General features: G+C 37.0%; 1 protein-coding gene across 2 annotated transcripts in view; it reads right to left on the bottom strand.

Moving 5' to 3' along the window:
• FAF1 (Fas associated factor 1) overlaps window positions 1-15,897 on the bottom strand; it is a 511,731-nt gene that overhangs the window by 348,264 nt on the left and 147,570 nt on the right. For both annotated transcript variants that reach the window (XM_019018242.3, XM_055348410.2), the window contains exon 3: window positions 5,774-5,820. In XM_019018242.3, the coding sequence (XP_018873787.1) occupies window positions 5,774-5,820 (47 nt within the window). The remainder of the gene's footprint in view (window positions 1-5,773; window positions 5,821-15,897) is intronic.

Genomic DNA, 15,897 nt, shown 5'->3' with positions numbered 1-15,897 from the left:
ATTCTACCAAGAGGAGACACTATCTAGAGATTAGTAGTTAAAGAGGGGAGGAGATTAGTAGAGATTAGTAAAGAGGGGAGGAGAGACTTCTTTTTTACAACTAATCAAAAAGCAGGTAAACTGAGGATTCTGACTCTTCAAAAATAAAGGTGTAAGATGCTTCACCAGGTAAAACAACAACAACAACAACAACAAAAAACAAAAACAAAAAAAACCCTGACCATTTGAGGTGCTGGCTGAAAACGGAATACAGAATAAATAGTGAAAGAAGAAACTCACAGTATCAACTATGGCCTTATGACCAGTAATAGAAACAAAAACTTTGGCAGCAAACACACAAACACACACACACACACCCCTATCTTCTTGCAGTTTGCACACTGATCCTATCAACATCACCCTAGCAGTGACATATCACTCCAACAGTGGCACTCATTTTGTTTTAGCATCAACCACTGATGTTAGTTTCTAGCTTTTTTTTTACGGCACCTTTTCCATAAGTCTCTCCGCATCCTGCCAAAGCTACCATTATCAGCTGAACAGGACTTCCTTCTCATATGTCTGATGCCAAGTTCCTAGGGCTCTTCCGCTGAGCTACAAATAAAGTTCTGTTAACCTCAACCTCCATCAGCCTCTTTCCTTTGTTCCTCTATCACTTTCCTTTGTGCCCACTGGTGGTCAGTAGGGGGCTTTCCCTGGTAGATGTGTTCTAGTTGCTGCTTCTTGGCCTGGAATGGGAATCATGACCTCTACATCCCTACCCTTCTCACTGAAGCTATGAGTCTGCTCTTGCCCTGGGCTCCTTTCCTCGTCAAGCAGAAAGAACCACCCATACCTGGGCTTGGTGGTCCAGCTGCCTCCTGCAGTCACTCTATCTAGGTCGTCTCAGTATCCCTTTTCTGATCTTTCAACCTTCTCCACATCTGTGTAACTGACTCCCTATATAAAATTCCTTCTGGTAAAATTTCTTGGGTAGACCAGGTGTGGTGGCTCACACCTGTAATCCCAACACTTTGGGAGGCCAAGGCAGGAGGATCACTTGTGCTCAGGAGTTCAAGACTAACCTGAGCAACATGGCTGGGGCGAAACCCCATCTCTACAAAAAATACAAAAATTAGCCGGGCTTGGTGGCACATGCCTGTAGTCCCAGCTACTCAGGAGGCTGATGTGGGAGGATCAATTGAGTCAGGGAGGTAGAGGTTGCAGTGAGCTGAGATCACGCCACTGCACTTCAGCCTGGGTGACAGAGTGAGACCTCATCTCAAAAAAAAAGGCAATCCAAAAAAATGAGAGGAAGAGAGAGATCTTACCAGTCAATGAATGATCCCATCAGTTTTCACTAACATTTAATGAGACCCAAAGAATACAAAAGCATCCAAAATTATTGAATCAAAAAAGAGTAAATGTATTTTTAACATTTCCCAGCTGTGAAAAACACCATCTTATAATCTGACCTTGCTATTCTTTTCTATTTAATCATCTAACCATGTAATCATTATAGATTTACTAATCTATAAATACCTTTTTTAAAAAAAGATATTGATTGAATGCCAGGTGTAGTGGCTCATGCCTGTAATCCTAGCACTTTGTGAGGCCATGGTGGGAGGATGGCTTGAACCCAGTAGTCTAGAACTCCTGGGAAACATCATGAGACCCCATCTCTACAAAGAATACAAAAATTAGCTAGGTGTGGTGGCAAGTGCCTACAGTCCCAGCTACTCAGGGGGCTGAGGTGGGAGGATCACTTCAGTCCAGGAAGTTGAGGCTGCAGGAGGCTGTGATTGTGCCTGGGCTACAGAGCAAGAGCCTGTCTCCAAAAAAACAAACAACAACAAAAAAAGATACTAATGGGAAACTGGGCAAGGTGTCACGTGCCTGTAGACCCAGTTACTCAGGAGGCTGAGTCAGAAAGATTGCTTGAGCTCAGGAGGAGTTCAAGTCCAGCCTAAGCAGCATAGCAAGACCCCTGTACCTTAAAAATAAATAAATATAAAAATGACACCGATTTGGAAGCTCTATGTAGAAATCTATTTTAGTTATAAAACTTCAACCAAATAAGTGTTTTTATCCTTACTCAACTTTCCTCTACAAACAACTCAGGCTCTTGGAAGGCAATGAACAGAAAGAAAACTAAACAGGAACTCTGCACTTGTTTATTATTTCAATTTTTTTAAGTCCAAGCCATGGCAAAATTTTTAGGCACCTCCTTTTTAAAAAAAAAAAAAAAAAAAAAAAAAACTCCGCATTTATTTTAGAGATAAATTTGTGAATCAAATCAGATTTTTTAAATGGAAATTAGACAAAGCAATACACAGAAACTAACTGGCTATAATGGCTATTTTTTAAGTACAAAACCTGGGCATTTATATATTCTGAAAGCCTAATGGTCAAGGTTTGAAAATAAACATTTTCTCTAGGTGTTCTCAATGAATTAAACAATGGACAAATGAACAAATTGTACACCTGTCTGGGTAATAAAACAAATATGAGTTAATAAATACCATCCACTTAGTGAGTGGCTAAAATTATGCTATTAATTTATAAAGTTTACTTTTAGAAAACATAGCATCAGCTCTCCAATTATACAAGTAATTCACTAACATTTCTTCCTAAAAATATCTCCAAAAATAATTTTTAAAGAGGCTCTGGACAATATGTTAAATAAATAATATACTGGACCATGTAAATACACATACTCAGTGTCTGTTTATGACTGAATGAATAGTTTACATTTATGACTGCATAAGTTACACATAGTATGCTGTGTTAGCAATATACTGTCTCATGAAATAAGCCTTGGAGAAAGAGTCAGAAGACTTGCTTATATTCCTGACTCCATCAACATCAGGCTGTATCATCTGGGCCAAGTCACTTTATGACTTATCCTATCTACCTGTAAAATGAGGAAGAATAATATCTGCCTTTAATAGCTTACGACTAAAATAATAACTATAAAAAACCAAGCTGTGGAAGAAAGACATTATGTACATGTATTGGATTTCACCTTCTTTACCCAAAATAAAAATCTTTTTCTGTTCGTGTTTTTTTTTAAGATGGCATCTCACTCTGTCACCTAGGCTGGAGTGCAGTGGTGCAATCTTGGCTCACTGCAACCTTGGCCTCCCAGGTTCAAGTTGTATTTTTAGTAGAGACAGGGTTTTACCATGTTGGCCAGGCTGGTCTTGAACTCCTGACCGCTTGTGATCTGCCAGCCTCGGCCTCCCAAAGTGCTGGAATTATAGGCGTGAGCTACGACGCCCAGCTCTCAAAGGAAAAATCTTAAAAGTCTGGAAATACCTCACTGACTGATCTTGAAGAAGACAGAGTAATAGAGAGGCTAGAGCATGGCTTTTAAAATAAGACAATCTAGACTTCACTACCTGCTTCTATGCTTGTGAACTTGGGCAAGTCTATGTAAACTCTCTAACTTTGAATTTCCTCATATGTAAAATGTAAACATTTACCTCTTACAGGTTGTAGTGAGTATTAAATGAAGAAAAATATGTCAATTGCCCAGCACACTGCCTTAAGCATTCAAAAAAAAGTTTCTTTCCCTTGGAGTTTATGGTTACATTAAAAATCATATACCCTCTTGGATTCACACAAAAACCTGATTTCAAGAAAAGCTATAAGGCACACACTGGCTCTTCTTTCTCTTAAAAAAAAAAAAACTTCTTTAGATTGCAGATAATTAGTACAGTTTTTTGTTTTGAATAATCTCCGGTCAAAGGAATTTAGTATCAACAAATGTATCAGTGAGGTGGGTATTTATTTCCTACCAAAAGTTCATTATCTCATGAGAATATTGCTTTATATAGTAATTTATTTAAACTATAGTATTTGATACCTCCTTTCTTTGTTAAGGGATGGACTAACAATTTAACAGTCAGATGTATACACAGACTGCATATATTCGACTTTATTATAAAAACCAAACATACAAAACAAAGATCCTTTTAACTGCCTGCATATACCATTTCTAGCATCGTGCCTTCTACTTTCAGTGTTAAGCTTATAAGAAAGTACACAAAGAGCCCTCTTTTGTTTTCCTCTGGTCAGTAGACATACAAGAGGAATTTTCAGTTATGTTAAATCCACAATGATTTCAAAGCTAAAGAACAAGGTTAGGAAGGAAATAGTTGAAGAATATTACTAGATACAACTGATTTTCTCATGTAGGCATATGTTTCATTCCTTCAAAAAAAGCAAACAAAACCAACAAAATCCTACTCTGATCACAGTTCAACCCCAAATATTATAGTAACTTTATGAGAAATCAGTTTAATACTGAATTTCTAGTCATAAAATATATTAAATAAAAAGTATAATCTGTGACAGCAAAGATGGAATGTTTCCAGGGGAGAAGAAGTTTCTACAGTTCACCTATGGCAAATGCTATTAATTGGATGATATATCCAATATGTACTCAGAATCCAGTAGCTGAACCCACAGATTTTGCATAGCAAAAATTTTGGCACAAAAAGTGGCAATAACATTTACTCAAAAATAAAACTGGAGTGATATTTAGCAGTTTAAAACTTTCTAAACTAAGAAAAAAATGGCCATAAAGGAAGTTCATCTGGTTTGCTTTCTAGACAAGGGCTTCGATAGAATTGAATGCTCTGGAACAAACAACAACAAACTAAAGATTAAACAAACAGAAGTTGGTAGAAACTCTGGAAATCTGCCACATTTACTCTGGATGAAAATCTTTCTGACAGTTTAGAAGAGAGGAACGGGGGTATAGGTCTGTTTTATCATTGCTTTCATCTAAAAACCATTAACCATTAAAGGTGGTACAGGTATCAAACAAATTTTGCTTCCATCCTAAATATATGGTTTCTTATCAAGAACAGCATGTCTTGCAGTTCATGGTGAACTTCCTGATGTTTCTGCAAGAGTACTTTTCTTGCTCTCCAAAACGACCTCATTCCTAATCTGCTGTTTCTCATCCGCACTTAGCAGATCATGCTTCAGTGACTTAGAAATCCCAGCCACCAAAATTCAAGCCAATGTTTAAATTGAGAGGAAAGGGGGGAAAATCAAGTAATTAAACTACACTTGGAAGGGAGAATGGTTTTACCTCCTAAGACTTTATAAAGTGTTCTTTAATTCAGAACCAGAGTCTCCAATTTTAAGGAGACAAAAGTTATGAATTTATTTTTAACTCAAGCAATTACATTGTAACTATTATAATTCTCTTGGCCACATCTTCCAGTTTCACCTTCTGGCCATAACACAAAACCTCTAAAACCATTCCACTTGTTAACACTGGATACTTCAAGTAAAATAGTTCAGTACTCTGAAGAGTTGCATTATTAAGAACTGCCTCAAATTGTTGCAAATTATCATATACTTGATTTAGAACCCAAAAGGGAAGGAGAAAAAGTCTGTAGTAAGCCTGGAGATAAAGCCTGTATAGTTAAGTTTGATAACCATATTCTGGGGTTATTAAACCAATAGCCAGTGCTAATAGTTTAAAAAATTCAGTTCCTTTCATCTTATAAATCAAAGGATAAGCTTGAAAAGCTTTCTTAAAAATTAAAACCACCTTAAAAGATGGTGGTACCAAATATGCAATAATTTTATACAGTTAAAAGTTGGAGACTTTGGGGAATTAATATAACACATAGAAATATCTGAAAGAACAATGTTAACGAACTTATATAACCCAAATCAATGCTCTATTAAAAAATAAAACAAAAAAAATAACAGCTAGCTCTGTTCTTTGTTCTGCTAAGTCATCTTAACTGGTAAGCACTTTATAACATACCTTTGTAGAATGCCATTTTCCTGTGGTATTACACCATTGATAGCTGCCTGCAAACAAGAAACAGAGAAGGCCATTTAAAGAAACAGATAAATGCCCAAGTGTGGTGGAGAACACTTTAAAAGGAAATAAGTATATTTTAAAAAATGTATTTAAACATAATACTAATTTTTTTAGTGATGCAAAATGTTGTCTATTAAATGTTTCTATATTTCTCAGTTATAAAATTGTATTTTAGAAAATTTAAAAACATGCATTTGACATGTAATATCCCCAAACCTTGAGTCATACTCTAGTTCCACAGTTCTAATTCAGGCAAAACACTCACAGAACCCAAAGTTTAAGGATGTCAAAACAGGAAAAATCAGTAACTTAATCTTATAAACATTATTTCCTTTGTCAAACTGAGAAGAGCAAGATGTAAAATCACAAATGAATGTATTATTTCATGTTATGATTACTATTCTTTTTTTTTGAGATGGAGTTTCACTCTTGTTGCCCAGGCTGGAGTGCAATGGTGCAATCTCAACTCACCGCAACCTCCGCCTCCCAGGTTCAAGCAATTCTCCTGCCTCAGCCTCCTGAATAGCTAGGATTACAGGCATATGCCATTACGCCCAGCTAATTATGTATTTTTAGTAGAGACAGGGTTTCTCCATGTTGGTCAGGCGGGTCTCGAACTCCCGACCTCAGGTGATCCACCCGCCTCGGCCTCCCAAAGTGCTGGGATTACAGGCATGAGCCACCGCGCCCGGCCATTATATTCCTAATGAAAAGAACATTGAGAAGAAAATAATATAGAGGCAAAAGTCATTCAATAAACCTAACACCATGACTATTAACAGGTAACAAAAGGAGATAGCATTAGAGGAGAGGTTTCCTTATATAAAACATCCCTAAAATTAATCTCTAAGCTAACAAGTTACCAAGTAGTCAGAACATAGCACAGGTATGACAGGACATGTATGTTTTTGAAGGCTATTAAGCAAGCAGGCTGTCAAATCCTGGAATGTAGATAGCTTACTGCAGGGTAACAGAGAATATTCTCAGGAAAACAAAACAAAAACAAACAACAACATAAGCCCAACTTTTCCAACTCTGTCTTTATACCATAACAACTTCTCCTTCCCTACCCTTCTGTATCCACATCAAAATGAATAACCCACAAAAACAAAAAACACCTACCAATTCAATGTTTTATCAGCTGCCTGGAAATCAACTGCCAAAAGGAGTTTGGGTATTTTGTGAAATATTAACTTAAGTATTTGCCAGAGTTTTGTCAAATTCACACCATTGTACTGTTGAATGGAAATAAATAGAGTGTAGGGTGTTTGCTATGAATTTTGAGAGCTGTAATGTTCCAGTGGAAAAATAAAACAAATCCATAGATTAATATAGACAATAGATACCACAGAACCCTGACGACTCTGGAGGCTTGTAAATCCTTTGAGTAAAGCAAATGCTAAAATCAGTTTTCAAAGACACAAATTCAGTGGAAGTATTTCTGCCCAGTATCAGGTTAACTATCCTCTTTTGGTCAACAGCATTGGTTCCATGTACACTTATCTCCTTTGCTAAGTAACAGTAAATGGTTAAGAGAATGCTCTGTGGTGCTGGAAAAGAAACAAAATACCAGAGCTTAGAAAGATTTGGTTCAAATCTTTCAAAAAACATTTTCACTGAGGAATGCCAAAGTATAATGGAAAGAACACTAAGGACTCAGAAAGCCCAAAGTCTGAAACCAGGCTCTCCCATTTATTAATTTTGTAACCTTAGTATATTCACTGAACTTATCTGAGCCTCAGTTTCCTTATCTGTGTAATACGTAATTGTATAATGAGCTAAACATTACATACTCAGCCACAAAAGTCCTACCTTTTTGTTTCTCAAAGGCCTGTCTGGCATAGTGTCTGCACAATAAAGGCACTCAATAATTATTTATTAAAGGAATTAATAATAGAGGAATACAAAGAAAAGTCACCTATTCAAGACTTAAAGCAGGCTCAGAAACACCTGGATAAAATAATGCCTCACCTGAGGCTGAAGAATGAGTGAAAAGTAGCAAGATGGGGAGGGGATTCTATACAGAAGGAACAGTGACACAAATCCACTTTTCAACCCTTTCCTTTCCCAAAACCTTAGATTATTTTAAATAGTTAATTTATCTTGGAGAAGTTAGCCCCTGACCTCAATCTTATGTACAGCAAACTCTGTACATAAATAAATAAAATGTAATCCAGAATAAAGGTACAATAAAAGTATAATTTGGTAAAGGAATAGAGAATAGGGAAACATATTTTTGACTGTGATGATTAAGGAAAACTTTAGGGAAGAGGGAACATTTGATCTCTGCTTCAAACAATGGGAAGATACAGAAGCAAAGGAAAATTCCAGATTCCAACATGTTCAATTTTGAACATGTTAACTTTCAGGTGACAGGAGAATATCAATTGTTCATATAATAAACGTGTATTAATTGCCAACTATGTACCAAGCACTATGCTAGACAATTAAGACATAGTGATGAACATAACACAGCTTGTCTTCTACGTAGGACCAAGTATATTCAACAATTAGTTTTACTATGAAAAATTCAGCTAATACCAAAATGGAGATGTCCAAAAAGTAACTGAAAAATCACAGCTACATTCAAGAAAGGAACAACTGCTTAAAGGCAAATAAACGAAGCTCTAGAAATATTTTAATTCACTCCCTCACTCAGCTATCTTCTTTGCTGAAGAAAAAGGAGACAAAGATAAAATATGGAGTAATTCATTAAAAACAAAACAAATAAAAATAAAAATGTAAAGGACAGATAGGAGGAAAAAGACTGGGAAAGTGTTATAGAGGAGGCAAAGAAGAAACTATAAGGAGCTATTACACAAAAGCTAGAAAATCTGAAAATACACTAAAATTATGAGGCCTAAGGTTATTAGACATAGTTTAAAACAGTTTAACAATAACTAAATTATAAAAGCTAAAAAGATACATGGGAAACTAAGAATAATTGACTCTCTTAAAACATTTGTGTGAAAAGCATAAAGACAGAAACTGTAAGAAGAACAGCTGCAGTAAGTTTTTGTTTGCTTTTTTTCCCTCCATAAGAATACTGATTTCTTGAGTTTATAGAATCCACAGGAAAGACAGACAAAAAAAGCCACAAAAAACAGGGATAAAATTGAAAGTTTGGTTAAATACAACACTCTTACCAATTGCCTATTCATTGCCAAGCACTATGCACTACTTTGTGGATGGCCCAGTACCTGATCTAGGGCTCAGGAGAGGGGCTCAGATGGAGGGGATACTTTTAGAAAAGAGATCAATAAGATCTCGACTGTAGACTAAAAATTATACTGAGTTTATTATAAGAACTATATCACTTGCTAAATACTAACTATCTCATTGCTTAATATTATTTTTGCTAGGAAGATATTGTATCTCTCACTCTATAATAGGAAAATGATAGACTGATTAAATATTTGGTCAAAATAATAGAGAACAGAATCAGGACAATATCTCCATTTCTGAGACTGACTCAAACAACTATGGTGGATCATTATCATACTGTAATGTATTTTAAGAAGAACATCTTGCCTTGACCTAGTTTATACTCATTTGAAACTCCATTTTGGTATAACTATTACTGCCTTCATGCTAATTATGTTCACATTTTTAATCCAATTAATGTACCTCAATCAAAATCCAGCCCCTAAATTCTGTTTAGCAAAACTGACAATGAAAACAATACCCTCTAAAATGCCATTTTCCATAGTACACTAAAAGGCATGTAAGGTATGCATAAAATACAGTGGAAGCCAATGTCAGAGATGACCAAAGGAGCCTTAACAAAAGGGGAAAATCATGACATTCATGGTGGGCTTTAGACCTTTTGGGGAAAGGAAATGGCAAAAATTTCTATAAATCTCATTGTAACATCACATATGAAAGGAAACCAAGTCACTGGTAAATTGGTAGATTACAAAACAGTGGCATGTAATATAAATCATACCCTACATGGAATGCTAGGATATCCTTTCTCTAATATATAGAAAATCTTAACTTTAGCCCTTTTTGGTAAACAAAAGACCCTTAAAGAAAATGGCAATGACAAATTTTTAAGAGGAATGAAGATGAGACAGGGATGTAAAGACAGCATCCAAAAGCCTCAAAAATAACTTATGAGTAAAGGAGTTGTGGTAACAATAAAGGCAGCTAATACTATACCATTTTTATTAAATGTGAGGCATTTTCAAAGTACATTACATATATCAATTCATTTAACTCTCACATTACCTCAATTTTACAGAGAAGGACACCAAGAAAACAAAGAAGAAAACTGTCACAACAATGGGTAGGCAAATGATGAAAAATAAAGAATTGCTAAATTGGACATTAAAATTCATAGTGTTTGCCCTTTGAAAGATACCATTAAGAAAATAAAAAGACAAGCTGCAGACTAGGAAAAAGTATTTATAATACATGTATCTGAGATAGATTTATATTAAAAATTTATAAAAATTCTGGAGACTTAACAAGACAAGTCAATAAGAAAATGGGGGAAAGTCAATAAGAAAATGGGGGAGACAGACACTTCTCAAAAGAAGGTATGCGAATGATGAAAAGCACATAAAAAGATATTCAAATTAGTCATCAAACAAATACAAGCTAAAACCACAATAAGATACCACCACACACCCAATGGTTAAATTAAATCAGATAATACAAGTATTAGCAATAATATCAAGCAACAGAACATCTCATACACTGTACAAACAACTTTCAAAACTGTGTGATAGTTTGATATACAGGTAAACATGTGACGGAGGCAGCCGACACCAGTGGAAGCAGATACCACAGCCCTGCTTCCACCACTACCCCACTCCATTTTATGTATGTGCACCCTGCCACACTACCACAGCTGCTGAAACACAAATGAACACAGAGCCCGCTAACACCGCTGAGACAAAGGGCATTGGCTAGCACCACCCATGGAGGTGTCATGGCCAGAGGATTGGGAACATCTCAGAAGCTCCAGTACAGCATGTTCCTAACCTCAAGAGTCCAGACAAGAATGCCGGGGGCCTGGTGTCAGGCCCCTAAAGTGAGAGCATGAAGCCTAGGAGGGATGAGCTTAGCCCTAGCTCCCTAAAATCTTTCACAAAGGAAGTGACTTCACTGAACTCACCTTATTCTACAATTAAACCTCCAAATGCATCAGAGAAGACAAAAGCAAAAAAACAAACAAACACACACATTCAAAGGATTAGCATTTTCAAAGATTGAAGGAATATCACCACAATGATGAGAAGGTACCAGTGCAGCAAGAACTCTGGCAACTCAAAAAAGCACAGTGTCTTCTCACCTAAAAACAACCATACTAATTCCCCAGTACTGGGTCTTAACCAGACTGAATGGCTGAAACGAAAGAAACAGAATTGAAAGTATAAATAGAAACAAAAATCATCTGGATTCAAGAGAACGTTGAAACCCAATAAAAGGATTCTAAGGAATACAATAAAATAATACAGGAGATAAAAGACAAATGGCAATTGTAAGAAAGAATCTGATAGAGCTGAAAGACTCCAACAATTTTAAAACACAGTCACAGGTGTATTAGTTCACTCTCACACTGATATAAAGAATTACTTCAGACTGGGTAATTTATAAAGAAAAGAGGTTTAATTGACTCACAGTTCCACAGGCTGTACAGAAGGCATGGCTAGGAAGTCCTCAGGGAACTTACAGTAATGCCGGTAGGGCGAAGGGGAAGCAAGCACATCTTCACATGGCAGCAGGAGAGACAGAGAGACTCAAGGGGGAAGTGCCACACACTTTTAAACTATCAGATCTCATGAGAACTCATTATCATGAGAACACTGGGGGTAAATCCACCCCCATGGTCCAATCACCTCCCACCAGGTCCCTCCCCCAACATTGGGAATTACAATTCAACATGGGATTTGGGTGGGGACACAGAGGCAAACAATATGAACAAATATTAACAGCAGGAAATCAACCAAAGAGAGGAAAGAATCTCAGAGTCTGAAGACCAGTTCTCCAAAATAATTCAGTCAGACAAAAATTAAAAAAAGAGATTCAAGAATAAACAAAGCCTCCAAGAAATATGGGATTATCTAAAGAGACCAAATCTACATCTCATTGGCATCCCTAAAAGAGAAAGCAAGAAACATGGAAAACATGTTTTAGAGTGTCATTCATGAAATTTTTTCCAACCTTGCTAAACATGCCAACATTCAAATTCAGGAAATGCAGAGAACCCCTGCAAGGTACTATAAAAGATGACCTTGCCCAAGACAGAGTAATCAGATTCTCTAAGATCAAAGTGAAAGATAAAATATTAAAGGCAGCTAGGAAGAAGGAGGTCACCAAAAAAGAAACTTCCTCAGGTTAACAGTGGAACTTTCAGCAGAAACCCTACAAGCCAGAAGAGATTGAGGGATTATATTCAGCATTCTTAAAGAAAAAAAATTCCAACCAAGAATTCCATATACAGCCAAACTAAGATAAGCTTCATAAGAAAAGGATAAATAAGATCCTTTTCAGACAAGCAAATGCTAAGGGAATTTGTTACCACTAGACCTAACTTACCAGAACTCCTTAAGGGAGTGCTAAATATGGAAAAGAAAGACTAATACAGGCCATCATAAAAACACACTTAAGTACATAGATCACTGATAATATAAAGCAACTGCACAATTAAGATGTGTAACAACCAGGTAACAACAAGATGACAGGATAAATCCTCACCTATTAATATTAACCTTGTGTGTAAATGGGTTAATGCCCTAATTAAAAGGCACAGACTGGCAAGTTGGATAAGGAAGCAAGACCTAACTGTATGCTGTCATCAAGAGACCCATCACACATAAACGCAAGAGACCTATCACACCCACAGGCTCAAAGTAAACAGAGAAAAATCTACCAAGCAAACAAAAACTCAAAAAAGCAGGGGTTGCTGTTCTAATTTCAGATAAAACACACTTTAAATCAATAAAGATTTAAAAAAAAAAAAACTTTTCTCCCTAACACTGCTTTAGCTATATCCCAGAGTTTCTGATATATTGTATATCTGATCTCATTAGTTTCAAAGAATTTCTTGAATTCTGCCTCTATTTTATTGTTTACCCAAAGTCAATCAGGAGCAGGTTAACTTCCATTAAATTGTATGTTTTTGAGTGATTTTTGGGTCATTCAAAATACTAGCAAAAAAAATCCAGCAGCACATCCAGTAAGGGCATTACATAATGCTGAAGGGTTTAATTCAACAAGAAGACCTAACTATCCTAAATATATATGCACCAAACACAGAAGCACCCAGATTCAAACAGCAAATACTTAGAGATCAATGAAGAGACTTAGTAACCACACAATAATATATAGGAGACTTCAACACTCTACTGACATTATTAGACAGATCATCAAAGATACAATATATCAGAAACTCTGGGACATAGCTAGAGCAATGTTAGGAGAAAAGTTTATAGCGCTGAACACCCACAGCAAAAAGTTAGAAAGACCTCAAATTAACAACCTAACATCACACCTTGAATTAAAGAAACAAGAGGAAACCAACCACAAAGCTAGCAGAAGAAATAACCAAAATCAAAGCTGAAATGAAGGAAACTGAGACATGAAAACACCATATAAAAGATCAATAAGGTCAAGAGTTAGTTCCTTGAAAGAATAAATAAAACTGACATAATAACTAGCTAGACTAATGAAGAAAAAAAAGATACAAGCTCCAAATGAACACAGTAAAAAATAACAAAGGGAACATTACCACCAAATCCAGAGAAATACAAAGAACACTCAGAGACTGCTATGAACATCTCTCTATGCACAAAGGCTAGAAAATGTAGAAAAAATGAATAAATCTCTGGAAACATACAACCTCCCAAGATTGGATCACGAAGAAACTGAATCTCTGAACAGACCAATAATAAATTATGAAATTGAATGACTAATAATAAGCCTACCAATGAAAAAAAGGCCAGGACCAGACACAGTCATTCACAGCCAAATTCTACCAGATGTATATAGAAGATCTGATACCATTCTTAGTGAAACTATTCCAAATATTTAAGAAAGACTCCTCCCTAACTCACTGTTTGAGGCCAGCATCATCCTGACACCAAAACCTGGCAGAGACAACAAAATATGAAAGCTTCAGGCCAATATCATTGATGAACACAGATGCAAATATCCTTGACAAAATACTAGCAAACCAAATTCAGCAGCATATCCAAAAGCTAATGCTTTATGATCAAGTGGGGCCTGGGATACAAGGTTGGTTTAATACACACAAATCAACTGGCTTGGCGCAGTGGCTCATGCCTGTAATCCCAGCACTTTGGGAGGCTGAGGCCCGTGGATCACATAAGGTCAGCAGTTCGAGACCAGCCTGACCAACATGGTGAAACCCCATCTCTACTGAAAATACAAAATTAGCCAGGAGTGGTGGTGCATACCTGTAATCCCAGCTACTTGGGAGGCTGATGCAGGAGAATTGCTTGAACCTAGGAGACAGAGGTTGCAGTGAGCCAAGATTGCACCATTGCACTCCAGCCTGAGCAACAAGAGCGAGACTCTGTCTCAAAACTAAAAAAATTCAAAAAAATACACAAATCAATTAATGTGATTTACCACATAAACAGAACTAAAAACAAAACAACATGATCATCTCAACAGATACAGAAAAGGCTTTCAATAAAATTCACCAACCTTCATGTTAAAAAACCCTCAACAAACTAGGCACTGAAGGAACACACTTCAAAATAATACGAACCCATCTATGACAAATCCATAGCCAACATCACACTGAATGGGCAAAAGATGGAAGCATTCCCCTTGAAAACCTGAACAAGAAAAGGATGCCCTCTCTCACTACTCTATTCAACATGGCACTGGAAGTCCTATCCAGAGCAATCAGGCAAGAGAAAGAAATAAAAGGCATCCAAATAGAAAGAGAGGAAGTCAAACTATCTCTCTTTGCAGATGATATGACTGCAAACCTAGAAAACCTCATAGTTTCTGTCCAAAAGCTACTAACTCTGATAAACAACTCCAGCAACATTTCAGAATATAAAATTAAGGTACAAAAATGGTCAGGCCAGGCACGGTGATTCACACCTGTAATCCCAGCACTCTGGGAGGCCGAGGTGGGTGTATCACTTGAGTCCAAGAGTTTGAGGCCAGCGTGGCCAACATGGTGAGACCCCGTCTCTACTGAAAACACAAAAATTAGCCTGGCATGGTGGCACCTGTGGTCCCAGCCATTCAGGAGGCTGAGGCAGGAGAATCGCTTAAGCCTGGATGGCAGAAGTTGCAGAGAGGTGAGATCGTGCCACTGTTCCAGCCTGGGTGACAGAGTGAGACTCTGTCTCAAAAAACATGGACCAGGCATGGTGGCTCATGGCTGTAATTCCAGCACTTTGGGAGGCTGAGGCAAGAGGGTTGCTTGAGCTCAGGAGTTCAAGACCAGTGTGAGCAACATGGCATAACCCCGTCTCTATAAAAAATACAAAAATAATTAGCCAGGCAAGGGAGTGTGCATCTGTAGTCCCAACTACTCAGGAGACTGACATGGGAAGATCACTCGGGCCCAGGAGGCAGAGGTTGCAGTGAGCCAAGATCGAATTACTGCACTCCAGCTTGAGTAACAGAGGGGTCAAACAACAAAAACAACAACAGCAAAAACAACAAGAACAACAAAACCAATACACAAAAATTAGTAGCATTTCTATACACCTACAATGTCCAAGCTGAGAGTCAATACAAGAATGCAATTCCACCTACAATAGCCACAAAGAAAATGAAATACCCTAGGAATACAGCTACCTAGGGGAGGTGAAAGATCTCTGTAATGAGAATTACAAAAGATTGCTCAAAGGTATCACACATGACACAAAGAAAGGAAAAAACATTTCATGCTCATCAACAGGAAGAATCAATATTGTGAAAATGGCCACACTGCCTAAAGCAATTTACAGATTCAATGCTATTCGTATCAAACTACCAAGGACATTCTTCACATAATTAGAAAAGACTATTTTAAAATTCATATGGAACCAAAAAGGAGCCTGAGTAGCCAAGACAATCCTAAGCAA

The sequence above is a fragment of the Gorilla gorilla genome, chromosome 1 (genome assembly GCF_029281585.2).
Source record: "Gorilla gorilla gorilla isolate KB3781 chromosome 1, NHGRI_mGorGor1-v2.1_pri, whole genome shotgun sequence".
Lineage (NCBI taxonomy): Eukaryota > Metazoa > Chordata > Mammalia > Primates > Hominidae > Gorilla > Gorilla gorilla.
This window is presented reverse-complemented; position numbering and strand designations above follow the sequence as displayed.